Source organism: Muntiacus reevesi, chromosome 3 (genome assembly GCF_963930625.1).
Source record: "Muntiacus reevesi chromosome 3, mMunRee1.1, whole genome shotgun sequence".
In the NCBI taxonomy this organism is placed as follows: Eukaryota; Metazoa; Chordata; class Mammalia; order Artiodactyla; family Cervidae; genus Muntiacus; species Muntiacus reevesi.
In genome coordinates this window covers 248,284,346-248,310,748 of record NC_089251.1, presented here as the reverse complement: position 1 = coordinate 248,310,748, position 26,403 = coordinate 248,284,346, and the positions used below count along the sequence as shown (strand labels likewise).

General features: G+C 34.6%; 1 protein-coding gene across 3 annotated transcripts in view; it reads left to right on the top strand.

Annotated features, from left to right (window-relative positions):
• The window catches only part of ATF2 (activating transcription factor 2), an 80,326-nt gene that overhangs the window by 45,370 nt on the left and 8,553 nt on the right, over nt 1–26,403 (top strand). For all 3 annotated transcript variants that reach the window (XM_065931790.1, XM_065931789.1, XM_065931788.1), the window contains exons 9-12: nt 1,259–1,373; nt 4,805–4,891; nt 12,306–12,455; nt 15,106–15,312. In XM_065931790.1, the coding sequence (XP_065787862.1) occupies nt 1,259–1,373; nt 4,805–4,891; nt 12,306–12,455; nt 15,106–15,312 (559 nt within the window). The remainder of the gene's footprint in view (nt 1–1,258; nt 1,374–4,804; nt 4,892–12,305; nt 12,456–15,105; nt 15,313–26,403) is intronic.

The following is a 26,403-nucleotide window of genomic DNA, read 5'->3' as shown; positions in this document are numbered from 1 at the left end:
GATTGTGATTTTAAGATGGTCTCTTATTTTCATGCTATTTTACACAAAACACATAAGATTATCTTTATCACTAGATAACATTTCTTTCAGGGCTTCCCTGGTGGATCAGACGGTAAAGAATCTGCCTGCGTTGCGGGAGACCTGGCTTTGATCCCGGGGTCAGGAAGATACCCTGGAGAAGGGAATGGCTACCCACTCCAGTATTCTTGCCTGGAGGAATCCCATGGACAGTGGAGCCTGGCAGGCTATTTTCCATGGTGTTGCAAAGAGTCAGACACAACTGAGCAGCTAGCACAAAATATTTCTTTCAGTTTTTACAGGGAGCTCTCAAGAGCTTTCTGATAAGAATTTTTCTCAGTAATGTATTGCAGATTGTTCTCTAAATTTGTAGCTTTTCCCATTTTTTTCCTTTTATCCTACACTGCTTACATACATTGTACATTTCAATGCAATTAAAGCTAATTAAATTTTACAATGTGCTTTGCAGTGGTTCAGAAATTTTTGTTTAATTACTTGAGTGCTGTATATATACCATGTATAATTTTTTGTGGGTATTTTGTTCACCTTATGAAAAACGGTATCAAAGTTTGCATCTGTCACATGGGCATTTTCCTTGGGCTGGACCGCTTGTTCTTTTTTTTTTCTTATATACAGTGAACATTTAGAGCTTCCCAAGTGGCACTAGTGGTAAAGAACCTACCTGCCAGTGCAGGAGACATAAGAGATGCTGGTTCGATCCTTGGGTCAGGAAGATCCTCTGGAGAAGGAAATGGCAACCCACTCCAGGATTCTGGCCTGGAAAATTCCATGGACAGAGGAGCCTGGCAAGCAGCTTTAGTCCATGGGGTTACAAAGAGTCAGACACGACTGAGCACACCACACACATACACATTACATCCCTAGTAGTTATGTATCTTCTAACTATAAGTTTGTATCTTCTGACCACCTTTGTTACCATACAGAGCTGATACTGCATTATTAATGATTATATTCCTCATACTGAGAATTTCATTCCTGGGACTCATTTATTTTGCAACTGGAAGTTTGTACCTCTTAATTTCTCTCATCCCTCCATTCCCTTCTCTCTGGCAACCACCTGTCTGTTCTCTGTTTCTCTTCTGTTATGTTTATTAATTTTTTAGATTTCTCTGGAAAATTTATTTTTAAATTATAATAGGAGGAAAAATACTTTTATATTTTTTAAACATCATTGATACAGATTTCTTTTCTCTAATTGCCCTTCTTTTGTTTTCCTTAGTCCTGTTCCAGGCCCATTTCCTCTTCTGTTACATCTTCCTAATGGACAGACCATGCCTGTTGCTATTCCTGCATCAATCACAAGTTCTAATGTGCATGTTCCAGCTGCAGTCCCAGTAAGTTTTTAGACTGTTTAATATTTTCTTTATAGAAAACTGATCTTTATAATCAGAAAATACACTTGGGGCTGCTTGATTAGTTTATGAAACCAAATTCAACAAAATACTTAGTGTTGAGTAATATTTACTCATTGATATTTACTGTGATAGCGTAAATCTTTCAAGCCAAACATAACTGGATAAATAACATTTTTCAATCCTCAAAATCTTAATTGTTTTCCTTTTATTTTTGGTATTAACTAATTCCTAAGGTTCAAGAGGAAGGGGACATCTGTATACCTATGACTGGTTTATGTTGATGTTTGGCAGAAATCAAAAAATTCTGTAAAGCAATTACCCTTGAATTAAAAAATAAATTAAAAAGTAAGGTTGAAATTTTAAAAAGCTAATTCCTTATTCAACCCATTTCAATTTGCTAGATTTGTAGAGTTCAAATGTTAACATAGATTTCTGTTCTGTAAGAACATATTTATACTGGAACATTTATCAGGTAACTCCATGTTATTTTGATTATTAGAGAAATTATTTATAAAAGTATTCTGAACTTTTATAGTCATGTTAGGTTTATGGAATTCCTTTGCTGTCCAAAGCATGTGAAAATGTAAATGGTCTACCAGAATGGACACTTTTCCTAATGAGAAGATCAAAAACAAGTTTTTTGAGGAGCATGTTAACTATATAAATTTTGAAAGACATAGATAGTACTTAAATATCTACTTACACTATTCAATAACTTAGTATTTAAAGGCACATTCTTTGGAATAATATGTTAGAAATAATGCTTTTTTTTCTATTCTCACATTTCATAAAATAACAGAATCTTCAAATGTGTCTTCAACATTCAAGTTTTTGTCTTTAGAACCACTTTTTAAGAAACCTCACAAAGTTTTCCAAAACACATTATTTTCATCCTCATCTAAATAATTTCAGTGTAACACTTTTTGAATCTACTATTATAATCCTGGAAATCGTATATCAAGTCCTAATACTCATAATAAAAAGAGTCTCTTTTTTTCACCTTTTAGATAGATATTTCTGGTTAGTACAATATAATCATTTATTGTATAGTTTTTAAAAATTATTTTTAAAATCTTCCTTACACTTTTTGTGAGATTATATCCTCAGGACACTTTTGGTGAGATTATATCTTCATGAATATAACTAAAATTAACATTAAATATTTATTTTTATTAACTAAAGTGACCTAAGTATCCAAAATTAGCATTGACTGTAATATTTCAGAGATTTCCACAAAGTCAAGATAATGTGTTGTCTTCAAATGGAACTTTGTAGTACAAAATGCATTATTTGAGAATTTTATAAGGACTCAAATGTAAGGTGACTACTTGAAATGTTCTTGTATCTGGGTTTATATGGTATCCTGTTAAATGTAACTGCAGTGAGAGAAAGTGAAATGAAAAAGAGATATACTTTAGTATACAATAACTAATCATTCAGTGTTTATATTAACGTTTTTTTAAAAGAAGGCAAAAGACAATGGAAAGTCTGTTCAGTAGTGTTATTAGTGAAATTACTAGAGGTAATCAGGTTCTCCTTTGTCATTATGCGTTAGTTAATGTATTAAAGAACTTTCATGTATATATTTTATAAATTTTATATGTATTTTAGAAAAGCAAAGTTCATTTTATATGTATATATTTTAGAAAAGCAGAGTTCATTGTTGAAATTACTTTTTATGCCTAGTTATACAAGTTTTAACATTCTTTCTCACTCAAAATGGAGGTGTGACGGATCTGTGAGAAATCTTGCCTCACTAAATATTATTAGTTTCTATAAGAAGGAATTATTAAAAAAGTAAATTATGAAAATTTAAGATTAAAAATGAGTGAGAAAAATTGACAAGTTTTGAAGGATAAGTCAGGATTAAGATCAGTAAGGGTTCAGATACAGTTTTCTGATTCTGCAGTCTCAAATAATTTTATCAATTATTATACTTAACAATATAAATATTAATACATTGGGTTGGTCAAAAAGTTCATTCAGTCCCTCCCCATAAGATGGCTCTAGTAGCACTCAGTTGTCTTTAACTTCATTTGAAACAATTTTGTTAGATTGTATTGTGACAGCCGTCATATCAGTGTGCATTTTTTTTTTAATTGAAATTGGTGAATATTTATAGCCATTTTAATATTGAAGATGAAACAAAAAGCAACATTTTCAACACATTTATGCTTTATTATTTCAAGAAAGGTAAAAACACGATTGAAATGCAAAAAAAAAAAAAAAGACTTGTGTAGTAAATGAAGAAGGTGCTGTGTCTGATAGAACGTGTCAAAAGTGGTTTGTGAAGTTCGTGCTGGAGATTTCTTGCTGGACGATGCCGCACAGTTGAGTAGGCCTGTTGAAGTTGATAGTGCTCGAATCGAGGCATTAATTAAGAACACTCAGTCTTATATCATGAGTTTGATAGCTGACATACTCAAAATATCCAAATCAAGCACTGAAAATCATTTGTACCAGCTTGATAAATCATCACTTTGATATTTGGGTTCCACGTAAGTGAAATGAAAGAAACCTTCTTGACTGTTACTTCTACATGTGATTTTCTACTGAAAGCTAACAAAAACATTCCATTTTTAAAACAAATTATGACAGGAACCTAGAACAGTTTCTTTGCTCAAAAAGATAAAAAGTTTTGGGAAGATGGAATCTTTAACATGCCTGAAAAATGGCAGAAGGTAGTGGAACAAAACAGTGAATATGTTGTTCAATACAGTTCCTGATGAAAATGAAAAATGTGTCTTATTTTTACTTTAAAAACAGAAGGAACTTTTTGGCCAACACAATATATACTTTGTTAATGTATAATAACAAAGGTCCATCTAGTCAAGGCTATGGTTTTTCCAGTGGTCATATATGGATGTGAGAGTTGGACTGTGAAGAAAGCTGAGCACTGAAGAATTGATGCTTTTGAACTGTGGTGTTGGAGAAGACTCTGGAGAGTCCCTTGGACTGCAAGGAGATCCAACCAGTTCATCCTAAAGGAGATCAGTCTTGGGTGTTCATTGGAAGGACTAATGCCGAAGCTGAAACTCCAGTACTTTGGCCACCTCATGCAAAGAGTTGACTCATTGGAAAAGACCCTGATGCTGGGAAGGATTGAGGGCAGGAGGCGAAGGGGACGACAGAGGATGAGATGGTTGGATGGCATCACCAACTCGATGGACATGAGTTTGAGTAAACTCCAGGAGTTGGTGATGGACAGGGAGGCTTGGCGTGCTGCGATTCATGGGGTTGCAAAGAGTCGGACGTGACTGAGCAACTGAACTGACTGTATAAATATATTGTCATATGCATATTAATATATACTTATTATGTAAATTATTATAGCAGCCATTGTGCAAATAAAGTACAAATCTCATTTTGAATATATTCTCTAGTAATTATTTTTTGATATCTTCTGATAGCTTGTTCGACCAGTCACCATGGTGCCTAGTGTTCCAGGAATTCCAGGTCCTTCCTCTCCTCAACCAGTACAGTCAGAAGCAAAAATGGTAAGCAAGATTTTATTTGTTCTGTACATATCTTGACCCTGTTTTGAATTAGCTTTTTCAATTAAAGCCCACTTCAGATGCACAATTTAGATAAAATATTATAAATCTGTGGGCTGTATTACATTATAGGGGAACCAGAAAGTTTTAATTAGCATAGTGACAGGGCTCTGGTACTTGAAAGCAAATGAATCGATTTGGGAGTAAAGTTCTAGTTTTTATCATTGGTTTGTCTGATGTTTGATGTGGCCTTTTAGGCAAACTCCTCCTGCTGGAGGCTAGGGATATTGCAGCTGAAACTAGAAGTAATAATCTGAAGGCAGTGTTGACATATAATGAATGATTTTAAACATTCATACAAATGAGTAGAACAGTATTAAGAAAAAATTCTGAAATAGTATACAGGTTAGTGAACATTATATATAAAGGAAAACCATATTTTTGACTTGTGTTTCAGGCACCAAGAAATCGATGTTAAGTGGTGAACTACAGAGTAGGAATCAGAAGACATATTTTCATTTTACTCATAATTCTTCTTTTCACTAACCCCAAACAAGCCACTTTAATTTTTCTGAGATTCATTTTCCTCATCTGTAAAATAAAGGGATTAAACTTTGATTTCTGGGGTCTTTCTTAGCCTCAAATCTTTTTTACTTGCTAATCTTCTTAGTAGACAACCTGAAGCTGCTGCTATGGGGTGGGGGTTCAGTGGGTTAATTTTCTTTTAAATCAAAATAATTCTCCCTTCTACAATTTAACACACTTTAGAGCTAATTTTTAACTAAAATCAATCGATAGTTGATAGACACCTATTATTTGTTTCAGTTCTATGCTAGGCACTATACTGACATTATAAAAATTTGTACACATAAAAACCATCATGTATTATTGCAAGGCTTTAAATTTTTTACTGCTTTTCTCCATTAATGCAAATAATCAGTCTGAATTTGGCATGTGATAACTTTTTTTTTAAACAGTAAAACTTATATACCATATGAATGAATAATAGTTGGTTGAAGAGTATTAAAATTAGCTGATTATTGATGATAGTGAAAGAACTTGAAAATCCAAGGGGAGAATTTTTCATGTAACACCATGTTTAGGTCAAAGCCATGGAACTAACTAACATGGATCTTTTTCATTTGATAGCAGATCTTCACTAGGAATGTGTTTTACACTTCCTACTTAACGTAACTATTATAATGAAAAACTGAATTAGTGAGAACTATGTAGAATAGAAATAGAAGTTAAAGAGATCCTGTTGTAATCTGCCTCTCAGAATACCTTTACGTATTCAGTGGGCTTTTCCTGCCACAATTTGTAAAGAACAGATCAGATTTAAAGAAACCCTTTTGGCTATAAGATAGAAACTAGTAAGCTTCCCTGAATAACTGAATGAATTTGAGAAACTTAATTAGTCAGAAGAAAAATACTCTGTATGCTTGTACACTGAAAAGTACCAAAGCTGTATTTCACATATTTATATATGAAACACAGTTATAGGTTGAAGGCTCCCCAAATTGCATGGGGAGTAACAAATTGCCTCCCTTAAATTTAACAGTCCAATTAAATTTCTTAGTAGAATATTGCTAACACATAAAATAGCCATATTTAGGTGATTACCTGTTTCAATTGGGATAGTAAATAAGATTGTCCTGTTTTTTAATTAAATAAAAAGATTCAGAAATTAGCCCCCCCCCCTCCTTTTTTATAAGTTTTTTGTTGTGGAAGATTTCAAGTATTATATACAAAGTAAATAAGATTCTGTAATGAATCCCCATGTACTCATCACCCAGCTTCAATTGTTAGCAATATAGCTGTCATTCTTCCTCAGACCATTCTCTACCCTCACTGAATTATTTTTTAATAAGCCTTTCTTAAATGTAAAATTTACATAGATTGAAATGGACCAATTTAAACTGTACAGTTTAAGTGCATTCATGTAACTCACCTCTATTATGGTATAGAACATTAACATCTATCTACATTTCTTTATGTCCCTTCCCTCAGTCCATCTCCCCCAGCTGTTAATATTTATCACCAGCAATGTAAATAAAATCAATGTATACTCTTGCGTTCAGCTAAGCATACATCTGTGAAACTTATCCATGTTGTTGCGTGTATTGTAGTTTCTTTTTATTGCTGAGTAGTTTTCTGTGCTGTGAGTATACCACAATTTCTTTATCCATTCTCCTGTTGGCAGAACTTTGAATGGTTTGGTTTGATTGTTTCTAAACTTGAATTAAAATGTCAGTGTCATTGATTTTCTTATTAAGCATCGGGGGCTAAAAAAGATTTATTAAATAAATAATTGTATGATTATAGTGAGAAAAGCTGAGACTCGGTTCATACCCTAGTGCAGAAGTTCCTTAATGATCAGATAAACGTCATGGGATTGGATTCTTTTCTCTGTCAGTGGTAGAACTCTTAATTCCATTCTCTCCAAACGAATGGTCCCCAGCTCACATCCCCTAGGTTCATGCTACATGTTAAATAATTTTTCTGACTTTTTAACAGTCTGAAGCCCCCCAGCAAACATTATAATTTCTTCTTTCACTGCTTCAACTGGATTTTGCTTTGTTGTTTTCAACTCTTTGAAAATATTTAAACATCCTCCCTGTTTGATTCTGCATCTCTGCTAAGGATTTATTTGACCTTTCTGGTCACAGTCTGTTAATGTTAAATAGTACAGCAATAGTAACTCTGCTAAAATGTGGTTTAAAAATGTTTGAGAAATGGCAGCATTGGAACACAGAACAACGAGTAGTACACTATAGCTGAAGAGAAACTTATCTGTATCCTAAGATAGCCACGGATGCTTTTGCGATGGCCTGATTTTCATATGCCCAGTGCTTACTGGAAGATTTATATGCATTGTGTTTGTTACAAATATTTAAAGAAGATCCTTCTTTTTTTGCTGAAGAAATTCTTTCAGGACAAGTTGTGCTTGTTTTGTTTTTTAAGAACTTCTAAGTCTTTGGAAACGTAAAAACGTAGTTTAAGTAAAAAATGTATGGAGGGGAGTTCCACAAATAAAAGATTACCTAGTATTTTTTAATACTCTAGGAAAACTCTTGGGATCTACTGTTATCTACAAAATATCACTGGCTCTCACCAAATGTAGATATAGTTTAGGGGTTTTGTTTGTCATTAAGCACATTAAGCCATAGATATTTGCTACCTGTGTTTACTCTTCTAAAAAAACAAATTTCCTATGTGATATTTGTAATCAAAAAGTAGCTCATCTGAATAAGAAAATGTTAACCATCCAGGAGTTTCATTGAAGATTTAGTTAAGTATTTAAGTTGTATTTTCCAGAATCATTCCTTTAAGGCTTGTGTGACAAACTGAGAGGTATCTTTGCACGCAGTGGGTTGCTGGTAGGTTTTCTGCAGGGGGTTTCTACTGAGAGCTGACAGAGGGCATCTTGGCAAATGTTCAGAAACCTACATTAACTTAGTTCGGCCCTGCATGGAGCCTCATGTTCAGCAGAATTCTTCTGACCTCCCTCTGCATGCCAAGCTAATCAGCAAACACCAAATGAGCCCACTCCAAAGAAACAGACTCTCTCCCAACCTAGTTCATTTTCATATGTTCTCTGGGGGTGGGGAGCAAGATTTTACAAGGACTGATGATGCTGCAAAGACCACAATAATGATAATTAACTTGCTGAATTTAGAAGATTATGCTGTTAATTAGTTGCAAAATAAAGATAAGTAATAGAGCAGCAGATGGTAGGCTAACACCCAGAAGAAGGAGGGTTATTACTCTGATGAGCTTTTGTGGTGCTTATGAAATATGGATCTGACTTTTTCATAAATTGTTTCTAGAGAACATTATGTTTTTTCTCTGAACTATGATCGAGTAGTTTATTCCTACCAGGTTCTGACAGATGTGATAAAAATTTGCTTTCATAGGTACAACATATAACATAGAATTTGAATAACAAATTATTTTTAGCAGATTACCTCTTAAGATGGATCTCAGATTGGTCAGCACAACAAGACTATATTCAGTCTTTTTTTTTTCCCCCTATATTCACTCTTTAATTGACACAGTCTTTAAGACAAAAAGTTTTCAACATAGTGGCTGAATTTTACAACACTAAAATTTAACTCTAACATTAAAGCACTAGTCTGCTTAGAAACATAGTAATAAAGATTTTAGTTTTCTTTCCTTTAGTTTAAAATTAAAATGATGCCTAGCTTTTATTGTACATGTTAGAGAATATAAACCTGTTAAATCTTACATAATTTCTCTGAGTACTTAATCGTCATTTACTTATATTAGATTTCTCTATTGATAGAAATTTTGATCCAGTAATGGACTGACCAGTGTCTGATACTCTTAATAGTTACTAAAATATACTTAGAATACTTAATGTGAGACAAAAGCTCTAGTTTGGAAAAGCTTTTGTTTAAAATATGTTTGTTCAGTGAACTAGGAGTCAACAGACAGAATTTCCGGTCCTAGATCTGCTTCTAACTTGCTCTGTGATCCTGGGAAGTAACTTCACTCTTTGGGTCTTAATTTCTTTCTTTATCTGTAAGATGGTAATTGAGCTAATTAATTAGCTCCAAAATTCTGTTGTAAAATAAATATCTATCATATTTATAGATGTTTTCATTAATTTGGGGGAACCAAATTACTCTTCTTTAAAATGTCTCAACATATACGTGGGTGGATTGTGGATATCCTTACATTAGTTGTAAAATGTATATGAATCACCATTTAGATAACTTTCTTCTCCTAACCCACTGTAATTTTTTTTAGCATACATTTGTTTTTAAACACGTTTGTTTAAAAAAACTTTATAGTTAAAAAAAAAAAATCCGTAGTTCAAAGCAGTGCTAATTAACCCTTGAAAATCTTTTTCTTGCATTTTGTATCCAGTGGCACACTTCCAAGTTAGACCCATTGTAATCAATGTAACAGCATGGAGCAAACATTAGAGCTTCCTCACTGGATGAGTACTGTATACCCTAGGGCAGTCAAGAGAGGATAATGAATGAATACTGATGCTGCTTTTAAGTGCTCTATAAGGTAGTAACTTGCCCTACTAAAGATTATTCAAGAGAGTGATGTTTATGTACTTCAGACTCCCCTATGTGCAGTTACTGTATTTCATTAATTCTAAGAGCTAAGCTCTTCACTATAAAACTTTAAATGCTCTTCAATTCTATGTTTTCTACCTAAGGACTTAAAAATGTTTTACCAACACATAACTTACCAAGCTTCACATCTCAACCAGTACTTATAGTTTTATACATTTTATATCCAGAAATGAAAGCCCTAACCTAACGCTATTATAGATTGACTTTTAAAACATGTAATTATGCACACTGACCACCTCCCCAGATCCACCTCCTTCTGTATATATGACCCACACTTTCAAATTCCTCTTTTTGCTTTCACTTCTTTGACCGTTGAGCTTAAGTATTCCTTCCTGATTATAGGCAAGTACTGCTTTGTCACCTACCTAATTAGTTTTAATCCATCCACTTCCACAGTATCCCATCAGTTATGAGGGTCCCAGTTTCCTGGATCTTAGCTGCTAATGTGGTTATTTCTGCATGTTTATAAGAGAAGGAAGAAAAAATGGAACTGGGGATCTTAAACCTGGATTCTGAAAGATGCAGTGTACCATGTGGCCTTGAGAATATATTTTCCAAAATAAAATACATCTGGAGGAGTTCATGGTGGTCCAGTAGCTAAGACTCTACGCTCCCGCTGTAGGGGACCCAAGTTTGATCCCTGGTCAGATCCCACATGCCACAACTAAGAGTTTGCATGCTGCAACTAAGACATGGCACGGTCAAACAAATAAATAAATAAATAAATTTTTAAAAATTTAAATATAATATTAAATATTAAAAATTTAAAATTTTAAATATTTAGCTTCAGACTGAGCTAAACCTGTCCTTAAAATGATCCCTGAGTACTTTTTTTCCTAAGTATATTTTGAAAATACAAAAGTAAAGGAACTCTCATGAATCTTTGGTGTCCATACCCTAACACCTGAACTGTGAAAATAGAGGGCTCAATAGCTATTTTTGAAAAAGGTAAGGAAGCTGATAAAAAATTAATAAATCCTTATGTACCTCAGATAAGTTTTACATATTTAATCTTTACCTCAGCCCTACAAGGAAGTTGTCATTTTCCCCAGTTTTACAGATCGTTTGTTCAGATAGTTGGAGGCAGAGTTAATTTCTGAACAATAAAGTATCTTCTCAGCTGTACACATTTTGTATGCTAATATATATACAGTATATCTTATGTATGCTAACCAGTGAAGAAACTAGGACTTTACATATGTGTAAAAACATATATATATATCTTAGGTGTGCCAACCAGTGAAGAAACTAGGACTTTGTGAACTGCTGTTTGCAGTTCATAAAGAAGTACTCAGTCAGAAGAGATGGGAAAAACATACCTAATTTGGGTTGATATGGCTTTAGCGGTTACAGTATCAGACTTGGCATTCCGAATCCTTTGTGGTTGTCTTTTGCACTACTTGACTTGCAGGATTTTAGGTCCCTGACTATGGATTAAGCTTGGGCCTATGACGGGGCGAAGTCCTAACCACTGGACCACCAGGGGATTCCTTTGTAGTTGTCTTTTGAATCATCAAACCATCCAGCCTGAGATTATCTTTCTTGATTTTTCTATTTTCTTTTTTTTTGGCTTCTTTTTTTTGATGCGGGAGGTAGGATAATATATATAACATCATGCCATGGAAAAACTGCACTTTGAAAATAAGGAGATCCAGATTTAAATCTAGGATCTTAACTGGCTTGATGGCTGTATGACCTTGGGCAAATGATCTCTAGTGTCCTAATTTGTAAAATCAACATACTGTTTATTAGAAACTGATTTAAAAATTACTGATGACACAGCAACAGAGATGGATCTCAGGTGCATTATGCTGAAGGAAAGAAGCCAGATTCAAAAGGCTTATTATATACACTGTATGATTACATTTATATGATATTCTGGAAAAGGCAAAACTTTGAGAATCAAAACAGACAGGATTTTCAGGGACTGTGGTGGGAGGTAGTCATGTGTGGATGACTTTTTTGGACCATAAAGAAAGCTGAGCACCAAATGAAAACAATTGCATTAGAATTATGGAGGGGACTTTGTCTAAAGCTGATCTCTATTATCTACCTCTTTATGCTATTTCCAAAGAAAGAAGAGAGGGATAGTTGCCCAAAATGACTCAGGAAAGCTTCCCAAAGGTCCTTTTATCTGTCTTACTGATATTTAGGAATGCAGTGGAATATAATAAATCAGAACTAAGTTTAAAATTTATGTATTCATTAACAAATGTCTCATTTGGTTAACCAAAAGTGTGTTGGGCGTTAGATTTGGATAGAAAGCAGGGAGCATTTTTTTTAAATTGGTATTTGCATTTCAGAGATTAAAAGCTGCTTTGACCCAGCAACATCCTCCAGTTACCAATGGCGATACTGTCAAAGGTCACGGTAGTGGTTTGGTTAGGACTCAATCAGAGGAATCTCGACCACAGTCATTACAACAACCAGCCACATCTACCACAGAAACTCCGGTATGTGTGTTGTTTTTATCATTCATCACTCAGTTTTCCTTTAAAAACAAAACAAAACACAGTGTGACTTCAATGACTATATACTTCGATAAGATTTTTCTGGTCAAGTTTTTATTCCCAAAGTGTATTTAAAAAGCCTTAAGAAAAGGTAGTTCAGCATAAAAGTTGAACATACAAAAAATAAATAAGCAGTTGTTACTGCCGAGGGCACTCTGTAAATGTTTCTCAGAATGTCTGTGTGTTGGTTTAAGATGGCACAGTATCCATCAACAGTATTTAAAGAAAACTTTTTTACTGTTGGTTGTATTCAACAAGTAATGTATATATGAACCATATTACTGATATAAGATAGTTCTTGAATTAACACTTGTGAAATATCACCAAAGTAACAGATAGGTTTAATGACAGCTGTTTATACTAGAGGCCCGTTTCACTCTAATTTGTGTCTGGCCATTAGATGATTGCTATTTCTATATGTCTGCAGTAAAGGATGACTGTATTTCTGTTAAATGTTTCAGAGCTCTATTTAGACCTTTTTCTTCTCTACTTAAAGAATATTAGCATTTAAAAATAAAACTTTCCAATTAAAGAAACACACGTGAACAGCAAGTTTAACACTACCTCCTAAGCATAGGTGTTTAGATAACTGTATTTTACCTTTGTGAAACTTAAGATAAAGTGAAATAGTTGTGGTTATCATCCACCAAGCAACTTTACTTAGGGGCCAAAAGAGAGGAAAAGTGAGTGTGTTCTTATGTCTTAATTCAGGGTTAGCCAACTGGCTCATGAGCCTAATGGAGCTCATGACTGTTTATCTATGGCTGGCAAGTTCAGTATGGCTTTTACATACTTAAAAGTTTATTTAAAGAAAATAAATGAATGTCATTTGTTTTCTTATACTAACTATAGTTTACCTGGATCTCATTTTTATTTATATTTTCATACTGTATTGTATTGGAATGAAGCTCCAGGAGAGCAGGATTTCCTGCTCTATCACTGCTATATCACTAGAATAGTTCCTATATATTTTTCAGTGAAGTAGAGTGAATGAATCAATAGAAAAAGGGAGAGAAGGAAGAATATATGCTTCTAAGTAGCCTCAAATCCTTGTTAGAGGTAGAGATATATATAATTCAGGTTAATTACCTGCAGAACTTAAAGATTTCTGCCTAAGGTATAGATTAAGAGAATGTAGAAATTTTTGTATACATCATTTTAAAATATCATTAAAGTAGAGGCAAGAGATTTGTTTTCAGGCTGCTACTTTGGATCATATGTCTCTGGCCACACAATGCTTTCTTTTGCACTGTTTCTAAGGGTTTATATCCTATCTCCTGTATTCAGGTGTTCTGTGACACAATTTTGGGATTTGTGAGAGACATGAAGATATTCTATAATCCTAAACATGGGACAATATCACTAATTACTGAAGATTTCTGTCTGGCTGATTTTGCAGGGCAGGCAGACCAATTAAAAGGAAAATCTAGACTCTGGGATTCTACCTACCAGGAAAATGAGCATTAATTAATTATATAAACCTGACCCTTAGAAAAAGACTGACCCCAAATTTCAGAAACTGAAGAAAAGCTGAATATACTAAAATGTGTTGTGTACTTTCAACTCCTTAAGTTTAGAGAAACCAATTTTTAAAAAACATTTACAGTTTAATGCTATTCTTTATTTCAAAAATAGCATAGAAACCATGGTTTCCCATAGTGGATTTAAATAAGTTATTTTTTATTAGTACCTTAATAATTATCAAAGGATTCAATAATAACATAATGTTTACCTAAAAGTGCACTTGGAAAAATAAAAGATCTCTACATCATCATTTGTATTGCATTTTTTAATTTATTTGTATTCTCTCTATAAACATGAAAATATTATTTATACAAACATTAAAGAATAGAATACAATCCTAAAGGAAATCAACTCTGAATATTCATTGTATGAATATTGATGCCGTAGCTCCAATACTTTGGCCACCTGATGCAAATAGCCAACTCATTGGAAAAGACCTTGATACTGTGAAAGATTGAAGGCAGAAGGAGAAGGGGGGTGATACAAAGTGAGATGGTTGGATGTCATCACTGCCTCAATGGACATGAGTTTGAGCAAACTCCAGGAGATAGTGAAAGACAGAGAGGCCTGGTGTGCTGCAGTCCATGGGGTCGCGAAGAGTCAGACACAACTTAGCAACTGAACAACAACAAAAAATAAATTCACTGTGACAGTTAGTGAGAATCTTGGTTTAGCAATGCTTATTTATTTCAAGGAATTTGTTAAACAACAGAGTGATTTGCACATTGCTTCAGAATATTGATGTATACAATGAGACTTAGAAAATAAAATTAGTACCTGTCACCTTTGCAAGGGGCTTCCCTAATAACTCAGTTGATAAAGAATCCAGCCGCATTGCAGGAGAGCCCGGTTCAATTGCTCGGTCGGGAAGATCCGCTGGAGAAGGGAAGGGCTACCCATTCCAGTATTTTGGCCTGGAGAATTCCATGGAATGTATAGTTCATGAGGTCCCAAAGAGTTGGCACAACTGAGTAACTTTCACTTTCACCTTGGCAGTCCTTTACTGCCTGTTATGTTAATTTTAATCACTAGGTACAAATACCAAAAGCTTTCATTTGTTCTATTATAGGCTTCTCCAGCTCACACAACTCCACAAACCCAAAATACAACTGGTCGTCGAAGAAGAGCAGCTAATGAAGATCCCGATGAAAAAAGGAGGAAGTTTCTGGAAAGAAATAGAGCAGCAGCTTCAAGATGCCGGCAAAAAAGAAAAGTCTGGGTTCAGTCTTTAGAGAAGAAAGCAGAAGACTTGAGTTCATTAAATGGTCAACTGCAGGTATGGTGCATATATGTAAATTGTTTTATTTATTTTTAATAATTATGAACACACATTTTCTTTATTTTTTCCTAGTTATTCAGATATTTTAGGACACAATATTGGGTGTGTATGGAATCTGTAGTAAAGTGTAGTTTAATAAAACTATTTGAATACCAAGATGAAGTAATATAACTTTCAATACTGATACAGTGAAGAAATTTTTAAATGTGTTTACTTGCGTTGTACAAAAGTACCTAAACTATCTGGTTTAAACTTTATAAAGTTATGATATAGACTTCAACAGAATCTTCAACTCTAAAATATTACTGGTACTTCACTTTTCTTATTTTTTGGTTCATGTCACAACTATAGAGTTGGTTCAGTTTGCAGTTTTTGTTTTTAAGTTCTTTTGTTCTTTGAATTATAAATTTTGTTTTGTTTTGTTTGTTTTATTTAAAGTGAATATAGTGCTCGTGAAAGGTGCCAGATTGACAACTTTGGAACTGAAGGACTAATTATCCACAGAACAGGTACAATATGGCCAGTGGCAGTAGAAATCATTTCATACTGCCCTGCCAGTGTGCCTCAGATTTATTTCTTAGGAAGCCTATGTGGTATAAAGGTTTTAAGGCTCCTTCCTATTCAGTCTTTGTTGAGATTTTCAATGATGGTATCGGGCAGCACTAAGTCTATTTCCTTCCTTCTGTTTTTTTCTTCCTTTTTTGTTGTTGTTTTTAATGTTGTTAATATTCTTAAGTAAAATCTAAACTACCAGTTGATGAGCATCAATGAAAAAAACTGATGAATTTTTGAATTAAATTGATGAATTTAAATTCATTATGGATTTAATGAATTGTAGTTGTTATTATTGGTCAGTCCTCTGAGCTGTCTATTCCTACTTAAAAATTAATCATGATTAATGATGAGACTTGCTCTCATCTTACATCTTTAAAGATGTCACCAGTATCAGTGTCTTGTTTAAATGCTTAGGAAAAAGCTTTCCAGCTTGTTTAGCTCCAGGCATAGCATTTCGCCTAATGTAAATTTTAATAACTTAACACTTCTTCATATGTGAGACAGACATCTTTTAAAACTCTGTGTTGGGCTTTGAATATTGACATGTTAGCTTTAGAACAAATAAATTATCTTGCAAAACTTACTTTTAACCATTTCAAATAACATTAAATATTATTTTAATTTTACCATATCACAGAGACTTCAAATATGTACTTATATACTAGGATATGTTAAATAATATATTACCTGATAAATTATTCTTCTGGAACTATTTTCATAATTTTTCAAAACAAACTTTTGTATTTTTTTCTTTAAAGTGAAACATTATAGATACAAATTTATTTATGTACTGTAAAAATGGTTATTTATCAGATTTCTCTGAATATTAACTCTCATCTAAATGTTGGAGTATTCATATTAATACATTAACAAAGTGATTTAGGTGGATCTGTTCTTAAACTAACAAAATCATTCTTCTGAGTGACTTGGCTTCTTAACAGTTACATGGTATTAAAAATAACATTCTTAGTTAGCCTCAGTTGTCTTACCCATGGAATAGAGATAATAATACTTGCTGGTTCTCCTCCTCTGGATTGTTACATACATCAAATTAGAATTTTTGCAGGCATTTTAAAATAAATTAATTTTAATAGGATAAATTTATCAATATTTTCTTTTTTAATTTGACTTGTTATGCCAAACTATAAAGTGGTATATAAATATATGGTATTATTCTCAAGGTACTGGACTTCAGGTTTGGCCAGTTTCCTATTTTGACCTGAGTTATAGCAATATTAACAACTTTTAATGAGATTGTTGTTCAGTAGCTAAGTCATGTCCAACTCTTTGTGACTCCATGGACTGCAGCATGCCAGGCTTCCCTGTTCTTCACTATCTCCCAGAGTTTGCTCAAACTCATGTTAATCATATTGCTATTTCCTAAATTATACTGCAGCCCTGGTCACCGCTGTGAACACCAACAGTGCTTTATTATTTCAGAAAACTTTGGAGAATTCAGTATTCACAATAAATGTAATATTTGCTTCATTAATTTCATGTTTTTTCCACCATCCAAACTATGTAAAATATCATTATTGTAAAATGTGTTCATTTTTATATTTCCTAATTTGAGTAGAAATTTCTCGATTGGAGGAATAAAGGCAAGATTTATCACCTAGGTAAAAGTTAGCTAACACTTCAGTTTTGAAGCAAGCATGAAACTTCTAAATAGAAGTCACAATCAAGAAATCACTAAGTTAAACTCTGTTGTTGAACATAACTAGTTAATACCTCAAATTAAAACAGAACCTGTTGTTTTTCTTAAATTGAGGTATAGTTGATATATAGGATATAATTTACATGTTTCCATGTACATACCATGATTCACAATTGTTAAAGGTTATACTCCACTTACACTTATTTTATTCCTTGTGCTGTACAGTGTGTCCTGGCAGCTTGTTTATTTTATACATAGCAGGTTTTTTAAATGTTTGTTTATATATTTGACCTTTATATATTTGACATTTATAAATGTCTGTGCTGGATCTTAGTTGTGGCATGTGAACTTATAGCTGAAGCATGTGGGATTTAGTTCTCCGACCAGGAATCAAACCCTGGATGCTCTACATTGGGAGTGCAGAGACACAGCCACTGGACCACCAGGGAAGTCCCTATCTATAGCAGTTTTTAATCTCTTAATCCCCTATCTCTATCTTGCCCACTGGTAAGCACTGTTTTTTCTCAGTATCTGTTTTGTTTTTGGTTATTCACTATATTCACTGGTTTTATGTTTCAGAACCCAGATACAGGTGATATCATACAGTATTTGTCTTTCTTTGATTTGTTTCACTAAGCATAAAAATCAGTATTTTTAATCATTGAGGGATGGGTAGCATCATGGTTAGAAAGAAAGTGTTCTTAGTTTTAAAGATGTATACCAAAACATGAAGATAGGTGAGATGATGTGTTATCGGGTATTTAAAAAAAAATACTTTTGCAAAAAAGAAAGAGAATAAAGTCCTTCTGAATATATTAACCTGGAAAATGTCTGTAATATTATGGGCAAAAACTAAGTTGCTTGGAAACAGCCCAGATGTCCATCAGTAGATAAATTGTGGCATATACATCCAACGAAATATTTTTCAGCCACAAAAAGGAGTGAAATTACATGCTACAATGTGAATAAATCTCAAAACATTATGCTTAAGTGAAAGAAGCCACAAAGTCACATACTCTATGACTCCATTTATATGAAATATATAGAATAAATTAATCCATAGAGACAAAATGCAAACTGGTAGTTTCCAGAGACTGGGGGGAGAAAGAGGAAAATAGGAAGAAACTGGTTAATGGATAAGAGGTTTTACTCTTGAATGGTCAGATAGAGGGTGGTGGTAGCACAACATTGCAGATGTGTACTAAATGCTACTGAATTTTTCAGTTTAAAATGGTTAATTCTATGTTATGGAAATTTCACCTCAACAAATTACTCAAAAGTCACATACTAAAAATGTATAGCATAATTCTTTTTCATTAATGAAAGCTTTATAGTTAAATGCATAGATTGTATGTATGGGAGTTAGTATAGAAACGAATCTTTAAATAGAGGTAAAATTTTAAGAATGACATGTACTAGTTTGTAACAGTGATAAAGGGGGTTTGGGAAGAAAGGGTACTTCAACTATGACTTTATTGTTTCAAGTGGATATATGACTTTTTCTTGTTTTTTACTTATATATCATATAAAATAAGTTTTAAAAAAGTAAGTGACACATTCTAGTTTTCAGAATATGAAGAGTTAATATGCTTATAATAGATTCTGGAGAGAAAATTTCATTCAGTCTGCCAACAGCAAAACTGTTAACTGTGAAGAACAGAATGACTTGTAAAGAAAATTGAATGTCAAAGAAATAAGTAAACTCTTACTTTATGTGAAAACATTCATCAATTCTACATTTCCTTAATAATTCTTCACGTGACATTCAGGTTTAGGTGATCAGTGTAGTGGGCAGTAATGACCCATGGTTACTTATATATAATAAAAGGTTTAATGAGTATTGAGGTGTGACTGTTCATATTTTTACCAAATATATATTAGGTTTTAAGAAAATACTAATTATTCAACCTTACTGCCCCATTCACTGAATTTAATTATATTTTAGCTTTCTAGAATCATTGCTTTAAAAACAGTTTCATCAAATTGTATTAGAGACATTTATGGTACTCTAGACCAAAAATTGGATGCTGTTGGTTATAAACTATTATATTTTCAAATGTAATATATGGTTTTGTCTTTTACTTGAAATGGTTTTAACCCAGTTATGTCTTTGTCTTTCATATACTCATCTTGTGGGTTAGTTTTTAGTTTAGAATTGCAGCATTTCCTTTATGAACAAAAGGCAGGCTCATAGGAGCTCTTAACAATCTGAGATAAAACCTGTAGAATTTGTTGTGGATTTTGCTTTTAAAACTTAGGCACTGCAAATGTGTGTGGACTGGAAGCTCGGTAAATTAATAGAAGCATTCTTTGATAACAAGATACGTGAGGAGTTTTCACTAATAATGATATGGAAAAGGTTTTGTTTAATGGTCCATTGACTTAGAGGGAATGGGATTGATCTTTTAATCCTGGTACCTAAACAGTATTTTACTTTAGTATTTATCACTTGAAATAGAAAGGAATGGCAACAGTTGGGAGATGGTATCCAATACCTGTTTAATTCCTGAAAAACTCTAAAACTGTCTTTCTTCTCCATTCCCAGACTGAGTTTTTCACTATATTCTAGAGGGGGAAAGGGTAATAGTGATGCCACTTCTATCTCATGCATTTTATTCTGAGCACTTCTTTTTACTATTGTTGCTCAATTGCTAAGCGACCCCATGAACTGCAGCACGCCAGGCTTCCCTATCCCTCACTATCTCCCGGAGTTTGCTCAGATTCATGTCCATTGAGTCAGTGATGCCATCCAATCATCTCCTCCTCTGTTGTTCCCTTCTTCTCTTGACCTCAGTCTTTCCCAATATCTGAATCTTTGCCAATGAGTCAACTCTTTGCATCAGGTGGCCAAAGTATTGGAGCTTTAGCATCAGTTCTTCCAATGAATATTCAGGACTGATTTCCTTTAGCATTGACTGGTTTGATCTCCTTTGCTGTCCTAGGGACTCTCAAGAGTCTTCTCCAGCACCACAGTTCAAAAGCATCAATTCTTCAGTGCTCTGCCTTCTTTATAGTCCAGCTCTCACATCCATACATGACTATTGGCAAAACCATTGCTTTGACTATACAGACCTTTGCTGGCAAAGTGATGTCTCTGCTTTTTAATAAGCTGTCTAGGTTTATCATAGCTATTCTTCCAAGGAGCAGGCGTCTTTTAATTTCATGGCTGCAGTTTTTACTAGTCTTCACTAAAATCTTCCCAAGCCTTTACCTCCCCATCTGTCAAACTCATAGAAGATAAGTACTATTTTAAAGATCAAATAAGAGAGGTAATAGAGAAATTAAGATACTTAAGCTACTCTTCACAAAAATCAATGATTATAGCAATGAGAAATTCCCCAAAGAAGAAACTAGCCAATATTATTTCTTTAATTTGGGGGATAGTAGCTGAACTAAAAAAGATCATGAATTTATGGAACCTGATACATCAGTCTGTGGCCAAATATCAATGAAACGTTTTGATTGGTTATTCAATTAGCTATCCTGTCATTATTTCATCAGTCTGATCTGCTTCAGACAAACTGTAAATATATATATGTAATTTGTTCATCAGTATGTAATTAACCTTTGAGTAGATACAAATAGATTAGAGCAATGGTATAGACAATGCCAAATAATTACATTTTCTCTTAGACCATAATTACTTCTTCAGCATCTGCTTTATCTTACCAAATACATTTTACTTTGACGCGCGCCCCCCGCCCCCCCCCCGCAAAAAAATCAGTAATTGGTCACATTTGAATGGGACTTTAATGTTTTCAAAATGTTTTCATGTCTCATATTTCATTTCATCTTCAGAATGACCCAGAAAGAGAGTTAATATATTCTGCAAATAAACTAAGACTAACCAGAAAGGTTTTGGAGACTGAATCCAATTATAATCAGTCTAAAATAATCCACAGATACAGAGGTATAAATATTTCTTTTTTCATTTAATATTAAATCTGTTTATGTCTTAACATTTCTTTCAGATTGACTATGGCTTAAGCAAACTGGTTCTGTTATGGCTTTAAGTCATGATTTATGGAACTGCCTTGTCTAAATACTGTCTGTCTTTTTAAGTTCTTTCCTTTATACATATAACTATGTGACTATAATTTTTGAATGTTTTGTTTAATTTGTTTAATTTTCTGCATTTGTCATAAATGATTTAAAAAATACTTGCCAGGCTTTGGCAAACTCTTCTAATTTTGCCTAATGTAAAGGTTATATACCAGGATAAGCCTCCTTTTATCAACTCCTACCTGGGACCTGATCTTGACCATAAGCATATGCTTACACTTAGGGCTCTCCAGCTCAACTAAATCCATTTCTTTAAGGTTTGGCCTCTCTTATCCAACTGTTTACTTTGCAGTATTTCTTACAGTTCCAATTCTTTGCTAGTAACCATGTCCCATTTGCTGCTTTCAGTCTAGTACTGATAACCAGTTTTTAAAGAAATTGAGTATTAGAATACAATAAAATATAAACTATTGATTTAATTTAACCTTTTGATCAAAAATCACTTGAGCTTAGGATTACCATTAGGAAAATCTTTTATTTATTTATTTATTTTGATAGTGGAATGCAGTTTATTACACCGGCGGGCCCAAGGCAGAGTCTCCTTTTAGCCAAGGACCCCGACCAGCATTTGTGAAAATCTTTTATACCCCATGTGTATGATGTGTACACGTCCAAACCCACTACCCCAATTTCCTTGAGACTTACATAAACAAAGGAAGGGTAAATACAACTACAATAACCCCATCATTCACATGTTATGTGTTCAAACAGTCAATAATCAATAAGCCTGCAGTTACATTCCAAACAGTTAATAACCAATAAGCCTGTGCTTACATTCTGATAGATAGTGTCCGGAGGCAGGGGTGATTAGTGTCTGTTTTCTCTTAGGTGATGAGTAACCTGGATATGATCGTCAAGATTCCCCTGTCCGGAGGGGGTCTTATCCTTCCATTGTCGTTCCCACAGGCACTAAGCAGAGAGCTCAGAGTCCACTGGAGAGGTGGCCGAGCACGATCAGCACAGACAGGCCTGAGATGGAGTCCAGGCCCTATGAATTCCTTCTTCGTTCCCCCCTCTTGATGCTCTTAGTTTCCGTGACAAGCATCATTCATTGAGATGTATTGTACCTTAGCCCTCTTGCCACCCACATGAGAGAATGCTATCAACCTCTGCATCACAAAATTCACAAGGCATTGTAGGAAGCAGGGCCCACAAAGCAGTATGATTAAGATTACTATAACAACAGTTACAATGGTTTTTCACCAGTCTCCCTTTACCCAGGAGAGGACTGAAGCCCAAAAGGGAATATTTTCATTAGACATGGCTTTCACTTGATTTTGCATATCCTCCAAGGCAGTAGATACATTTCCAGACAAGTCAGGGATGTACATGCAACATTCAACTTTAATTACGGCGCAAGTTCCTCCTTGGGCTGCTGTGAGTATGTCTAATGCCATCCTATTTTGAATTACTGCCTTCCTCAGCTGAATTTGTTCCTTGTTCAAAGCTTGAATGGCTTTTGTACTGTCTAAGAGGGCCTGTTTAGTGAAATTAGTTAAGGCCTCTACCTTAACCGTGATATCTGTTGTCCCTACACAGGGTACAAACAAGGCAGCAAGATAGTCATACCATTGGAACACAGATCGTGTCTATCTTGCATGCAGATAAGGCAAGTTTACTGGAGGCTGGTGTAGGCTAGGCTTAATTCTGCCATGGGCGAAAGCAAATCCTAATGTGCAACGCCCCACCCAGCCAACTGGTAACCATGGCCATAAATTAAGCCCACAGAGCCACTGGGTCCCATTGGGGGCTACCCAGCGGATTCCAGGATTATATTTTCAGTCGGAACCAGGCCACTGAGCAGACTGATTGGGGTGATAGGTAACTTCCAAGATTTGTTTACATTGTTCAAGGGACAAATAACCCATATATTTTAATTCTTTTTGGGTCTAGGGGGTGGTCTCCAAATCCAACTTTCTGTTCTTTTTGTTCCCAGCAAATAGTAGCAGGGGTAATCAACTGTCCTTTCTCAGGAGTCATCCAGAAATATTTATCCCAGACCTGGTAGTATTGCTCAAGGTACCGGGAGGCCTGTCCCCCTTTTGTTAAGGGAGCCCTTTTTCTCTTTAATTTTCATATATGAGGTATAAGCCTTTGTTATCTCTATAAGGCTGGTGTTCATGTTAAATGTAACCCTATGTCCCTGGCCCATTGATGGCTTCTTCTTACACCAGGAGAGCAAAGAAAGGTTATGGTTGGTGAGAGAGAGGAACGGAGTGGCGATACCCACCAGGGGAGTCTGTCCATTACTGACAGGGGCATAGCCCCACATACCCAACAGTTGGAGGAGTTGTGGAATTTCACCCACAAGATGAAGACGTTGTCCTGTGCAGGAGCAGTGGTCAGGTTCAGAATTGCATTGGTGAGGCCGAGCAGCAGGAGTCGTTTACCCAGCTCCATCTTGTAGAGGGCTCGTCCGGGACCTCGTTTTCTTCTTCTTCCTCAGAATGATCTTGGTTTCCCGTGGGTCGGTGGGGTCCTTCTGGGTGGTCCACTTGGTGTCCTCCGGGTCAGCATGGTATGCCTTCTTTGCTCTGGTGTGATGGATCAAGGGACAATACCTGCAACTTTAACTGAGCGCTCAGTTTCCCTGCTGCCATCCACTACCTACTGATGTGAAAGGTCCGGGCATTGAAAAGCAGAATCCTTCCAGAGGGGCGAGGTGCCTTCCCCCCTCTAGGAGATTCAAGCTACAAAGCCTCAGGGTGGCCTCAAATGAGACCTGTCTCCTCAAAGCAAGGAGTTTCCCGGCCAACGCACCAAATGTTATAGCCACGCTTTCCGGGAAACAAACTCACTCAGAAGGACAATACAGATAGTGGAGTGCAGTTTATTACACCGGTGGGCCCAAGGCAGAGTCTCCTCTTAGGTAAGGACCCATTAGGAAAATCTCTTACCATTATAAAATATTTTAGATCAGGATGATGTAAAAGATTGAACTAAATTTGTATTGAGCATATCTTGAGTTTGTTGGGGTTTTTTTCCTTGCTATTTCTGTCGTTTAAAGGTATGGGGGAAATTACATTATTTGCATTTTGGATAAAGAACAGCATACTTGTGTACTGTATCACTTAGGTATATACAGATTATAATATTTAAACATTTTTTAATTTACCCCTCTCTTCCAGTTTTTGCCCCTGATTTGAATTAAATTCAGTTAACATAAATATAAGTTGTGAAAGTGTTAGTCGCTCAGTCGTGTCCAACTCTTTGCAACCCCAGGGACTATACAGACCACCAGGCTCCTCTGTCCATGGAATTCTCCAGTGGTCATTCTCTTCTCCAGGGGATCTTCCCAACCCAGGCCTCCTATATTGCAGGCAGATTCTTTACCATCTGAACCACCAGGGAAGCCCTTATAACAGAAATCAAATACCTTCTCTCTAAAGTCCTTAATGTTCATTACCCATTTTTAGCTAGTGGCATCTTTATATTATTTGTTCACTTGTTCATGAACCAGGTAGTCTGATTAGGTGAACAACCATAATACCACCAACTGTTAGATGAAATATCAGTTTCTGTATTCAAACTTACCAGTTTCAAACCTGTCATTTAAAGAGAGATTTTGAATATATTTATTTTTGAGTGCACAGGAATATTGTTTTAATGGTTAACACCCAGAATTTTATTTAAATCAAACTATTTTGTATCAGATTATCAACTTGCGACTGCTCAGGAATTTTATCTAATACATCATTTTCTTTCATAATATGGTTTATGATGAATGTCCATATGGAGTATTTAGTTGAGAAGGCATTTGTGATTTTTAAAATTCTGTAATTGAGATGATGCTATTAAGTATGTCAATCTTCCTTTTCTAAGAAAATGAACAGTGTGACTATGTGGTGAGGTTGTTGACAAAAATAATGAAATTAGAACCACTGACCAGTTTTATATTATTTAAGCTATTTCATTTCACCCTCTTTGGTGTTTTTTTTTTTACTGACTGGAAACAGATTTTAGAGAAGACCATGGTAATTCAGTGTACTCAGTTTATGCTAGGCCATGGACTGTGATCTGGGGATATAGAAAGCAAAGTGATCCCTGCTCTTGAGAAACCCCAATCTAACAGAGGTGGCAAATAAGTAAACCAAAAACAATCCAGTGAGATAAGTGCTATGTAAATACACACATACAAACACACATATGTACATATATGTAAATATGGCTGTGGAAGCACAGAAATGAACACCATGTGTATTTATATTGTACTGAGTTGACTTTTAAAGACAGTGAAATAGTTAACAAGGCAAAAGGGAAAGGTTTTCTAGATGGAAATAACTGTGTATATTTAGTTAGCCATACAAAATTTCTATTTATAGGTCAAAATCATTAAATATTGATTTAATAGGTTTAAACTAATGAGAAGGGTGGTCACAGATACTCAATTATAAAAGATTGTATATTCTTGACTAAAAATACATATCCAGCCCTATTTCATATTAAAGAAATTAATGAGAGAAACTTGTAAATGGGAGTCTCAAAATCAAGCTGACAGCAGAAAGGGGGAGAAACATTTTGGATTATATGTGGTGGATTATTCATAATATGGTTTCTCATAAGTACTGTCATTAATAGAGATAATTAGCAGTATTGACACTAATGATTCAGTATTGCATAGAAATTAATTTTCTAAATAACAGCTTGTTTTTTAAAGCAAAACTTTAAACCTTTTTCTTTTGTACTTTAATCACTATACACCCATTCTTGTCTCAAATACAATGTTCTAAACATAATTTAACCTTTTTTTTTTTAATGACTCAGAGTTCTTATAAAGCATCAGTTTTTGTTTTGTGCTTTAACACAGCAGTTAC